The 13,242-nt window shown below is 43.2% G+C and overlaps 1 protein-coding gene across 1 annotated transcript in view; it reads left to right on the top strand.

The window, feature by feature from the left end:
• Positions 1 to 12,065, top strand: part of ANKRD53 (ankyrin repeat domain 53) — an 83,186-nt gene extending 71,121 nt beyond the window's left edge. The window contains exon 6 of the mRNA XM_069235160.1: positions 11,038 to 12,065. Coding sequence (XP_069091261.1) covers positions 11,038 to 11,796 — 759 coding nt within the window. The 3' untranslated portion in view covers positions 11,797 to 12,065. The remainder of the gene's footprint in view (positions 1 to 11,037) is intronic.
• The last annotated feature ends 1,177 nt before the right edge of the window (positions 12,066 to 13,242 follow it).

The raw sequence follows: 13,242 nt of genomic DNA, 5'->3' as shown, positions 1-13,242 counted from the left end.
CCCACGAAGGACCACCCACACAAGTTAGAGATCCTTGCTTTGTCAACAGGAATTCTCTTTGCCACACATTTGCATCCAATGTTGCAGTGTATGCACATTTAGCCAAACGGAAGGTGGAGTGAGCCGCCATGTTGTTGCAGCCTACCTTTTTTGTTTTTTTCAGAAACGAACTCCTAAAGCAAGCAAATATATAGGCAGGGAATTTTGTCTGCATGTGGGGCCAACGTTGATTTTTTTTTCTGCCCAGCTACACCATGGGCCTGATTACAACTTTGGCGGAGGGTGTTAATCCGTCCCAAATGTGACGAATATTCCACCCACCGTATTAGGAGTTCCATAGGATATAATGGACTCGTAATACGACGGGTGGTATATCAATCACATTTGGGACGGATTAACACCCTCCGCCAAAGTTGTAATCAGGCCCCATGCCTCTAATGGCGAACCCCACTAAGAATATCTGATTCAGGAGGCCCGCCTTAAAAAGGCAGACCTTCTAATGCACTGCCGGCGGTAGCTTTGTGGTAGATTATCCGCCACCAGTGATTGTGTGAAGGCTCCACTGGTACACGAATAGTGGATGCATCACCTCGAAGGCCTTCATTTATAGCGCTTATAAAATTCCTATGGGTCAGATAAGCTATGTAAGACAGGGGGCTTTGAAATTAGGAATAACCAGGTGTATTCGAATACTATGATTCAGATGGTTATTTCTCATTTCCAAGGGGAACCTTAGGGTCCCACCCGTAGTATCTGTTAATTTGTGCTAACTATGCCCCCTGTAGGTACCTGTACTGTTAGTAAGTCCTGGAGGCTGAGTTACCGGGTGATACACTGGGAAACTCGGAAAAAGGTCCTAAATAGGCATAGGTACCACCAGTTTGGCAGAGCAGGTTCTCCATCAGTTTGGCAGAACAGTCGCTCTTCTCAGTTTATAGGGGAGTAGCTGTCTTTTCTAAACTATAATATAACCCCTTAGTCTACACTTTTTGGTGAATATATTTCATTTACATCAATACCTCCCTTACAAACATACCTCATTGGAGACCCTTTTCTTTAGAGCTGCATTTAAGCATCAGAGAAGAGCACATATAGGGACTGATTTAAGGAAGGTGGCATTGCACCTAGTGCAGCGCCACCTTTCTTGCGCCCTTTAAGGCCCCCCTAACGCCACCACGTGTGCACCATATCAAAGATATGGCACGCCATGGCGGTAGTTAGGAAAACTAGCCTCAAAATGTTTGATGCTAGTTCAGAGCCTTGCAGGAATGGTGTCAAAATTGTTGCCGCTAATTCTGCAAAGCCCATTGTAAACAATGGTGTGCCTCCTTTTAACACCTGCTCTGAGCAGGCATTAAAACTGCTGGAAAAAAATGACGCAAAAAAATCCCTTAGATTTCTTTGTATCATTATTTCGGCCCTCCTAATGGGGTAACGCCCCTTTTGCATACATTATGCCTGGCTCATGCACAATGTAGCACAAAGGATTACAAAGTGGTGCAATGCATGCATTGTGCCACTTTGTAAATTTTGTGCAGCGCTTTTGGCCTTGTTGGGCCACATTAGCTTAAAAAAAATTACGCTAATGTGGCTCAAGGAGGCGCTAGGGGCTCTTAAATCAGCCCCATAGTGCCTCCCTAAACTCCAGTTGTATAAATTATAACTCCAATTAGGTAAATAATAATTATTATTAGTAGCATTACTACTATTATTATCATTAATCTAAACCCACCCTGATTTTTATTCATGCTGATGCAAAGCATGTTGACCCCAAATAGCCAACAATTTCCCTTTTGATGTTAAATGTATCCCTGAAACGCCTATGGATGCGGGTGGCAAAAGTGAAGCACTTCTAAAGGTGGATGGCGAGAAGGTGGGTCTAGCAAGGGGATCCCTCAACATGAATTACAGGGGACGACTCATCATCCCAACACGCTTGTCTGTTACTCATGTACATTGAGCGGACCCACATGTGAGATATCCGCTTGCATGCTTGCAGACACACATTAAAAGTATGCCGCTGGGCTGAGGGCCCTGTAGGCTGTTCTGGATCTACAGGTGCCTTTTTAGTCATGGATTTATGGATTGACACTACCATGAAACACTGTACTTTGCTTTCTGTTGTATCTGTTCACCTTAGTGTCCTCAACCATTGCAAATTTGAGGCTGTGAGGTCACCCTTTGCTTTGTCCGGTATCTTTTCCTGTCTTGTGTCATCCTGCCATTCCATCTGGGCTTAGAACATCCTTGGAGACACAAGTCAAGAGTAATTAAAGGATGACCATCTGTTTGGAGAGGGTCACATACAACTGAGCCTTATCACTCATCAATAAACCTGCAAGAAGAGAGGTATATTTAACTTTGTATAATCACTGTAAGGAATCCTGAACATATGAAATTAGACAAATAGTGCCTAGGGGCCAATGATGGAGACTCTGAGGATAAGGGTATGTGCTTCAGCCACTTCTAGCACAGACATGTATTTGGTTAAGTGATATACATAATGTGAATAATGGTATCTAATCGGCCATCAATCAATATATATTCCCATACACACAGTTATAGACCAGGGTAATCCATAACACATAAGTTGTAAGGGGCTGTGTCAGAATAAGCAATAGTTGGACATGCGTACACGGATCCAGGTAATTCATCAGTAATGTAGAACACATAAATTGTGTCATCATAGGTGAGCACGTTAACGCCTGATTAAAAAGCAATGTATTACATTAAAATTGTTTGGGGAATATTTCTTGAAAAGCTCCATCAGAAAGGTGTAAAATCTAGTTTTAGTCCAATATCACGAGAGCAAATTTCAGATTTTGAGAGCACATTCTGAGCAGGGATTTTAGAGAGTTTGCTGCTTTCTGAACCTTGAGAAATTGAGCTGCAGAATATTTTTTGTAAAAAGACTAATGCGACACCCTGCAATAGCGGGGTCTTACTGTATATAACTAACCCCATTATGGCACATGGTCTTGTAAATTAGACAAGATGTCTTGCAATAAATAGGAGGCCCCATTGTAGGGTAGTCAGTATTATGGGACTTTGGTGGCATGCCCCTATAATTGGGCATGCGGATGTATGCTGCATGGTGCTCTAGGGTTTCCTGAGATGTAAGGCTTCTGTATGGGAGACACAGCACTAACCAGTTCTCACGCTCCAGTGTGCACACATGCATTGTATGGTTATGCACCAGTCAGTTGCAAGGGTGTATATTTTTTTAACTGGGGTTGCAGATGTAGATGACCTGTGCGACTTTCTTAATTTTAGGTTGTTGCATGAAACAGAGATTTTCCTTTAGTTATCACTGTGCATGGGCTCTTCATTGGTGATTTGCAAGGGCTGCAAGTGGTAAGAACTCTGTTCTTTTCAAAATTAATTTAAGGTGGAGTCAGTGATGTGCCATGCAGCTTTTCAAGGCCAAGCGGCCCATGTATCGAAGACCATGCAGAGAGCATGTACAACCACGTAATTTGGAATATAATAACATTGGAACAGTAGAGTATTGTTAGCCTCAACTTTGATTATTTGAGTGTAGCATTGCAAAAATGTTATGTATGTTATGTGTATTTGTAAAGAGCACTATCATATATGAGGGAATCCTAGCTCTGAGCAGGTGTGTGCCTCAATGCTTAATTTGTAAAAAAAAAACAATAAGTACCAGGGCCCTTATCAGGAGGCCACTGTAACTTGCACCACCCATGACATTGCTGCCAATGATAGCACCAACACAACTATGAACCATCACACTCCTATGAATGTGACAATTCAGAATATTCCAGGCCACCCAAAGCTATAGAAATAGCTTGAGACACAGGTATTAGTCATTTTGAATGTATATTGTATTAATAAAAAACTGTTGTTGTGTTGATCAGTAAATTAAGCCACAGTGCCACCATGTGGTAGACTGTTATAAGTGCTGGGGTTGACAATTATGTACCGCTCCTGAGCCCCGGAAAACACCAGCTCAAGTTAAGCACTGTGTCTAGCCCTGCCTGTGGTAGGATGGGTAACTGAAAAAACAATTTTTCAGCTTCTTGCGGAATTCAAGAGGAGAAGAGGGGCTCTGATGTGGAGAGGGAGTCTGTTCCACGTTTTAGGAGCGATGTAAGAGAATGCCTGTCTTACTGATCTGTTTCTGTGTATGCATGGGATGTGTGAGGGTAGAAGTCCTGCTGAGCAGAGGTGTCTTGGTGTTTGGCGCAAGGAGATGCAACTGTTCAGGTAGGTGTGGCAGAAGTTGTGTAGTGCCTTGAATGTGTGTGTGTGAGGAGTTTGAAATGAGCCAGTGGGGCTCCCTGAGATTTGGTGTGATCTGAGGTCTGTGTGGGAGGTTGAGTATGAGCCTGGATGATGAATTCTGGATGGTTTGTAGTCTTCTAGTGAGTTGCCTGATGTTCTCAGCGTAGAGTGTTCCCATAGTCTAACTTGCTCTTGACTAGGGTGTAAGAGACAGTTTTTCTAGTGTCACTTAGGAGCCATTTGAAGATGTTCCTCAGCATCTTCAGGGTGTGGAAGCAGGATGCAGTGATGGTGTTGACTTGTGCAGTCCTGTCTAGTTTGCTGTCAATTATTATTATGAGGTTCCTGGCTTGAGTGCTGAATGTGGGTTCGAATTCGTCTCACCATCAGTTGTAGCCCCACGGTAAGGTGTTCTTGCAGAAGATTATTAATTCTGTCTTGTCGGTGTTCTGCTTCAGGCAGTTGGCTTTCATCCAGTGAGCAACTTCGATCATGCAGGCAGTGAGCTTGTTTCTCGTGTGGGGGGTCTTATCCGGAAGGAAGAGTAGTGTGTTGTTGGTGTAGGAGAGGATGTTTATGTTGTGTGTTGGCCAGAGGGATCCTGTGTGCGTTGAAGGGGATGGGGCTGAGCATGAACCTTGAGACACTCCACAAATGAGTTTGCAAGCTTCCGAGGAGTAGGGTGCCAGGCTGACAGCTTGTTTCTATCCATTAAGAAGGAGCAGAATCAGTGAAGAGCAGGTCCTTGGATGCTAGTCTCATGAAGGCACCTGATGAGGATGAGAAGTGTGACCATGTCAAATGGTGCAGAGAGGTCCAATAGAATGAGGGCTGGTGTGTCCCCTCTGTTACGGATCATGCGTATGTCATCTGTGGTGGCAAAGAGTGCTGTTTCTGTACTGTGGTTGGCCCGAATTTAGACTGCGTGGAGTTGCGGAGCTTGTGGTCGCTGAGGTGGTCAGTGAGACGCAGTTGCAGGGTGGGGGGGAGCGCCTGGAGTAGTGGGGTGCAGGGGGGCAGTTAAATGAAATAAATAATAAACTTACCTGCCCCTCCGTAATGCGCCGCCCCTCTCCAGCCTTCGTCTTCTCTCCCCAGCCAATCCCAACGCTTCTTTCATGCTGTTACACAGCATGAAAGAAGTGAAGCAAATGGCCTGAGCAGGCAGAAATGCCACTCAGGGGGAAAGTGGGGCACTGTGCTTGGTCTCCACCCGGCTGTAAAATACAGCTGGGTGGAGAGTTTCTAAGCGCGCATGTCAGTTTGGCCGGCCGCGGACAGCCGGGCAAACTGACATACGCACTTTAAAGTGCACATACCACTCCTCCTCCACGGCTGGCCCCGCCCCACACTACTAAGGCAGAAAAATAAAGGGATAATAAAATACTTTTATTATCTCTTTATTTTTCTGTTTTATGTCAGTGTGGCAACTGTTGATTAGTTTCTCTAAGATCTTTGTTGGGTATGGCAGGAGGGAGATGACATGTAGTTGGAAAGTGTGGCTGGGTCATCAGACGGTTTCTTGAGCCAGGGCATAACGGTGGCATGTCTCCAGGTGTCTGGTAATGTGCTTTGACCATGAAGGCATAGAGGATGGATGTTAATGCTTCACTGATTGGCAGGAGTCCTCTGGCGAAAGTGTGGTGTGGGCAATGGCAAAATGACACAAGTTGGTCAGTCACTCTGTCACCATTACCCCTTTTGGTTTTCATGATGGTGACTAGGATATTGAGAGGCATACCTCACTTATACCCATCATGCAGATGATGTCATCATTGACCTACAGCATGGTTACTTCCAGTAGTGGCTGCCCCTAGAGTTTTTGGGCGCTGCATGCATAAAAGAGGGTGTGATGTTGCGATGCTCATGAGCGCCTATTTCTAGAAATGCTTGCACAAGGTAAGAATTTTTGCAAAATTACAGGGTCATATTTACAAAAGTGTTGCATCGCCCTTGCGTCACGCAAGGGGGCGCAACAGCGATGCAACAACAAAGTCAGATTTATCAAGCCACACAAGCCCACCTTGCATGGCCCTGCATGGCTTCATAAATCTACAGTAATGCAAGGCAGCGCAAATCACTACAGTGCCTTACTGTGCCCCAGAGAGGCTTTCCATTGTGTAGCATGAGTGCTTCCATGAATTCACCCATGAATTTTGGCGCATTTCCAGATTTACCAACACTGCTAAGCCTGGGAATGTCTCAAAATGCTACACCTTCCCTGGGGAGGCGCTACGGGTAGAAATATCTTAATTTCTCCTTGTTGTTTGCATCCTGCAGCACACTTAGAAATGCCTCTATGGATTGTTTCCGTGCGGGAAGGTGCCTCTTCCTGCACAAAAACAATCCTGCCTGCAACGTCGGCACCTTTAACCGTGGTGCAAGGTGCCTGCGTTGGTGCTACACTGCACGGAGTGCGCGAGCACAAGCAGAGGACAGGAATGCGCTGTATAATGTTAAATACAGCGCATTTCAGCCATTTCCCTTTCAAACTGCGCAGTAAGGTGGCCCATTATATATGTAGCCCATAGTGTCTGTGTTGACTGACACACCCACTGCCTCACAGTGAAATTGTGTCCACATAACTTGTGGGGAAAGGAAAAATCTCAAATTTATCCAAGCATAAAGACGGATCATCGGAAGTCAAATTATATGATGTAGGCCCAAATATGTTCCCATAATTTTAATGTATTCATTTAAAAAGGTTAGACCTTTTGCAGTGACGTGGTACTTTAGCTAATTTTCTTGTGCTTTTGTACAAGAAATATGAGCGCGACGAGTGTAAATGGAGTAATGTGCTTGAATGTTCCATTTGGTTACACTGACAGAAGTACATCAGTGCATATCTCACTGAATGACATACGATCTTGAATCTTAGTGAAAAGCTGGTTATCCCTTGGGGTATGTGTAAATATAAACATATCACAATGATGTCAGTTATTCCAAGAACACAGAGTGTGATTGTGCAGTAACCAGTAACAAAAGTTAGTGCAAATTAACTGAATAAACAGTACATTAATACTTGAATTCAAGAAAGCAAAGTGTGTGTGCAGTAAGCACTCACAAACGTGGGAGAAAGAAACTATATAAACAATACATTTAAAACACGCCCATTTTGTATTGCAAACAACAGTTTTTTGTAGAGTCCACGTTCTTAGTATACAGTCTGTTGAGGAAAGATAATTGGTGTTTCAACCCCTAAAGTCTAATTTGTGACAGGGTCATATTTGTGTAACTGTTCTGCACAGACACAAACATAAACAGCAGGCTAAAAGCTAATTTTTCCAAACATTCCTGCAAACTTTGCCAACACTGGTGCATTTTTATAACTTTAGGTGCAGAGGCCCAAATAAACATATTTTGGTGAGTAATTAAAAAGACCATCACCAGTCTTGTGGAGGTAGGAAGGGATATACTATTCAGTGAATAGATACATTTAAATACGGATTTATTATTCAGTGAATGGATACATTTACATACGGGTATACTATTCAGTGAATGGATACATTTAAATACGGATATACTATTCAGTGAATGGATACATATACATACGGATATAGTACTCAGTAAATGGATACATTTATGTATTCATAAATACTTTTATGTACTATGTATTATCTAGTGATTCGTGGACTCTACAACTGTCATTTGCAATAATACAAATTTTAAGTGTTTTTCATTTATAATTTTTTTGTTTATGGCCAAATTATTAGACTCACTTTCATTTTAATACCCTTGTCTGTTACCTTGTTGCTTTACTTCAAACTTTCAGGAGATGGATGTATTTTTCCTTTTTTGCTGTTAATATATTCGAAACTCCAACAAAAGGAGCCAACCAATTCTCATGGTCAATCAATAAAAGGATGTAAGTTACTACCACCATTTACTGAACACAGGATGAGCAGTTGTGTTAATGGTACATCCATTGTGTACCCCACAGTAGGGAAACTAACAGGATTAGGGTTTGATTTAGGGGTTGGCAGGCGGAGTAAAGGCAGCCAGGACGGTGGAAGACATTAGGTCTGCGGTTGTCTTTACTCCACCCACCAAGGGTAGAGTTCGCAGCCAGTCCTGCAGTGAAATCATTAAGGTTTATATGAACTGCTGTGGGTCATACAAAGCCATTTAAAAGCTATGCTTAAACAAAACTTTTAGAACTTTGGCCCTCATTATGAACACGGCGGTCGAAACTGCCGTGTGCATGCTGGCGGTCATCACACTGACTGCCAGCGTCCCTGGATCCTCGCCGGCCGTATAATGTACATTCCTGTGAGCCGGGGGGGCAGGAACATTGTTTTCGCGCGCCGGCCCACAGGAATGCATGGCCGGGACATTGACGGTGGCTCCACAAGGAGCCGCCACCAGTGCCTCTGTGGGGCAGGTGCAGCTGCACCCGTCGCGCAGATCACCTGCGAGATGGGGCACTGCACCGGGGCACCCCTGCACTGCCCATGCCCCGGTGCACCCCTTCTGCCAGCATTTTCCTGGCAGGGAAAAGCGTCAGGGAAAGGCTGGTGGCTGAGGAATCATTATTCGAGGGGCAGCACCGCTGCACTGTCCGATAATGATTCCGACCGCCGCCAGGCTGCCTGACGGAGACAGCCTGGCGGTGAGTGAGGGCTGCCGATGGCGGCCCTCATGAGGTTCATTATGTGGCGGTGTGGCCCGCCATGCCAGCTGGCGGGTTTTCCCGCCACCGCCGGCATGGCGGGCCACACCGCCTAGTTCATAATGACCACCTTTGTACTTCTCCAAAAACAAACTCACAGATCGGGAGTTTGTTTTTGGAAAAGGAAAATCTAATGTCCCCAACAGCATGGAAGTTTTCTCTCATGATGTGTGTGGCGGGGGAGGGTCTAAAGCACCTTTCCATCTAACTCCACTTTACATTGACACTGCAGTGGGTATTACTGTCTGTACCCACATTTAGGCTCAAGGATTTGGCCATCTGTTTTTCTCTTAGTCACTGGCTGTCTAGGTGATACACCTGATGGGCATTACTTATAGCATGACTCAGGGTAAGATATGTTTTATTTTAAGGTGGATTATGGGAAAGAGCGAACAGTATTGATGTGAAACCCCATTGATTTAGGCAAATAAAAAAATACACAGATGGTCTAGGAATTTTGGAGACAAAAAAGAAAGGCATTAAGTAGAGTGCAGTGTGATATTGGAATGGTATTGCCCTCTTACTTTAAAGTGTATACATTATGGAACTTCATTAGCACTAGAACTGCAAGGGCTAAACGTATATTACTCCCGAATTAGCCAACAAGCTTTTCCCTCAACTCTTGTACACTGGCATCACTATTCTGAGATATTATACTCCCTTTAATATAGGTTGTCCCTATTAAAAAATGAACAAACCATAAATAAAAGAAGTGGGAAGAACTTTGCTTAGACTGTATCAAAGATATGGCTAATTTTCGATAACTCCTTGAAGGAGGTGTTCATTGCTGAAAAACTTTGATCATCAGAAGGAGCTCCGGCATTGCTACCAATCTCCAGTACTAATACCAGTGAAATAAAGGGGCAATATTATGTTATTAATACTGACTTCAACTGATGTACCGGAGTTTGACGCATTTTCTGGTTTTACGGGTTCTCTGCCTGCTGTTTTCTTATGACATGATTTGTGCTTAACCACCTAGCTTGCTCCCTTTGCTCTTCCAGCCCTGGTGGCTCACCACACAGAGATCAATAAATATTACAGCTGTTAATTTTTGTAGTAGATATTTTGGGCATCGCAAGGTTATAGTGAAAAGTAGAAATTTCTGCAGATGATGTTTCTCGCCCAAATGTTTTGTGATAGATACCCCAAAGTGTATTCCTATGTTTCTTACATGCCTTGGTATTTACAAATTTTGAGATGTTAATAGGCAAAGTGATATTGATGTCAGTTTTATTTATTCACCTAAAGTATCTATTCTTAATAGATAAAGTCAATATAAAGTCTACTGTCCCAGTGACAATACTCCTGATCAATTTCACACTAAATATAGGGTTCAAACGTTATTGTCTGTATATGCTTCCATACGTTTATTGGGTACTGCGCATATCATTAATGTTTTTATCCATTTAATGACATATTATTTTAAGCAAAATGGAAATTGTGGCATGGGAAGGTATGAGGGAAGGACCCAGGTTCAACACCCTGCCAGCAATAAAACTATGGAGCACTCACTTGTCAATGGGTGAAGGCCACTGGCAAACAAAGGCAGTTGTGTGTTCTAAACTGTTTATGTGATCTCGGCAAATTCAGATGTATATTATGAGAGAGAGTATGACCTACTTAAATAGATGTTTTCACTCTTGGCAATGAACAGTCTACATTCTCTGCGAGAATGCATGACCTCTAACAGGTAAGTGAATAGTTAACGAGGTTAATTGTGCATATTTTCTCTAGGGCACTGGATGTCTGGTCTTTCCCATAGATCTAGCTTCATGACCTCTGGTGCTGGAAAAGGCCTCTATGGTCTTCATTCCTAAGCTCAGTTTCCTTTAACAGCAGAGAGGATTTCCCACAAATAAATGTCATATGAGTGAAGAGGCAGAAGATGGCTTCCCCAAGGTGTTATTGCTATTAACATCTCTAAAGAAAATAGCAGAAAGTTACAAAAAAACATCAGCTGCTTCATGTTAACTCAATAAGTGATGTTTTTCTCTCTAACAAAATAAGGCTTTACCGAACTAGGCTTCTTAATGTGAAATCCACTTCCTATAGTCCCAAAAAGGTTGAGTTTATAATCCATGATAATTTACAGTGTCATTGACCTATCTGCTTTGTTGCAGAAAGAACAAGACCTTTTCTGCCAGATGGCTTTCTGTGATTGGCTGGAGAGTAAGCGTTTCGAAGAAAAGTGTAAGAAGGCATCCTTACAAGGTGGAATATCCGCTGACGCAAACGGCCACGAACAGGGCAGAACCAAAAGAAGGCATGGGATGATCGAAAAACTGCTTCACAAAGCCGAGCAATATCAAAGAGAAGTGGTGCATCCTTCATCTGAGCCTCAGAAGGAGGAAACTGGTTCTACAGGGAAGTCTCCAACAAAAAGTAAAACTCCAGCACATCCGGTGGTCCCCAATGAAAAGGCAGAAGAGAAGACGCCAGTGAAAGAAGATCTGAAGGCAAAGATGCCTTTTGATGCCACACAGCGTACAGGTCATCGGAGTGCCGAAGGCCTCAGGAAGGAAATCACGCTGGAGGACCTGAAGGATTTTGACTTTGGATCCTATCTATCCTACACCAAGGATATGTTTGATGAATCAAATATTAGACTACTCAGCGGGGGAAGCATCGCCCCGCCAACCAAGTTAACCAAAGATGAAATGAGGAGAAACATTGTGCCAAGGGCTGCATTGCACAGAATAAACATGCCCCAAGAGTTCACGGCAAAACACATTTTTGACGTCAGCAGGAAACGAATGCCCGCTCAAGGATGTAGACAGGATTCAGAAGTTGGAATGCACCTTCGTGAAACCTTAGATCCATCTTGCCTCAGTGCAGGCGAGCCCAGACCCCCTTCCGTAGCAAGTTATTGCAGTAGCTAAAGCCATGCAGAAACCTTGTGAAGAAGTGTGAAAAAGTAGTCCAACTATCAGCCAATTTGTGTATGAGTTCAGGTAAAAATATACTGTAAATAGTGACTATAGATGAAGCAGTATCTTGTCCCATTTCATTTGAGGTGTTAGGCAGTGATAGATAAAGAATTCTAAAAGCTACAATGTTTCATGTGGCAGCTGTCCTAAACTAACAAATTATGTAAGATCACACACTAAAATATATGTATGTTATTAAAGAAAAAAACAAGAGGACACGTAGACTCATGCTAAAGTGTGAACTTGATGTTTAGAAAGTACAACAAAATGCTCAAATATATTTATTTTGTTTTCATTTATTTTTTTTTAAAACAAACATATACTGCTAAGCAGTTGACAGAAATTCTGGAGTTAACAATACATCATGCCATATCTTCCAGTAATGAAAATGGGTCAGCGCATTCATAACCACAGTACAATCCCTCACATAGCCACATATATTAATATTTTATGGCGAAGGCGGTTCCTTCTTCTCTCCCTGTCCAATAGTGCAGTCAGATCCGTCCAATCACATGGAACGTCTGTTAATGTATCATCATTGTACACTCTTGCCACAAAGATCTGTTCCACCACCACTCATTCTCTGCGGTCACATAAGTACCCATCAGACGACAGGCTTGAGGTTTGCATCCAACTCTTTGCTGGAAGATGGGATAGTGATGCCCTCCTATATTCCATTTTCCCTTTCTTTGGTCTCTGGTGCAGGCCAAGTAGACACTGATTCAGGGAGAGGATGTGATCTTTAAGCATTATTTCACAGCCACAGCATCTTCCACCATCCGGAATATTCAGATACTATGCATAGAATCTGCATTTCTTTCAAGGCACCTGGGACAGCTGTCTATACGAGATGGATAAATATTTTACAATATTACAAGGGTAAAATAGGTCCTGTGTTTGGGCTTATATTATGTGTAGCAAAATCGAACGCTATCGCAGTTGCTATAGTTTTGCGATAGCTAAGACTTCAAATCGATTCAGTCTAGTATTCACTTCCGACATCTTTGCCACTTCGCTCGATTTTTCATCTTGTCTCAGGGTGAACTCTACAGGGCAGGTTGTAAAGCATCAAGATGGCCCTGCCACCCCTCACTAGCAAGTGAAGTTACATTACCCTCATGTGTCCCTCAAAGGAACCCCTCCGCCATAAGCCCAGCAGTAGTAACCAGGCAAGCATATCCAAAACTGTCCTTGGTGGGCTTCAAAATGGTCCTTTGCTTTCTTGACCGTTAGAAATTTGTCTACATCTTTTAAATCGCCCATTATCTAAGATTTACCACCAATCAATTCTTCAACACTCATTTTACTTCTCAGATTAGCAAACCACATCATGCCTCAAATGTCGGTGTCTGTGGAAATGGGAAACCTCTTTACAACTTCTTTCAGCACTCTGTGCCA

The sequence above is a fragment of the Pleurodeles waltl genome, chromosome 1_2 (assembly GCF_031143425.1).
Source record: "Pleurodeles waltl isolate 20211129_DDA chromosome 1_2, aPleWal1.hap1.20221129, whole genome shotgun sequence".
Taxonomy (NCBI): Eukaryota; Metazoa; Chordata; class Amphibia; order Caudata; family Salamandridae; genus Pleurodeles; species Pleurodeles waltl.
Note: the sequence above shows the minus strand (reverse complement) of the source record. Positions and strands in the feature narration are given on the sequence as shown.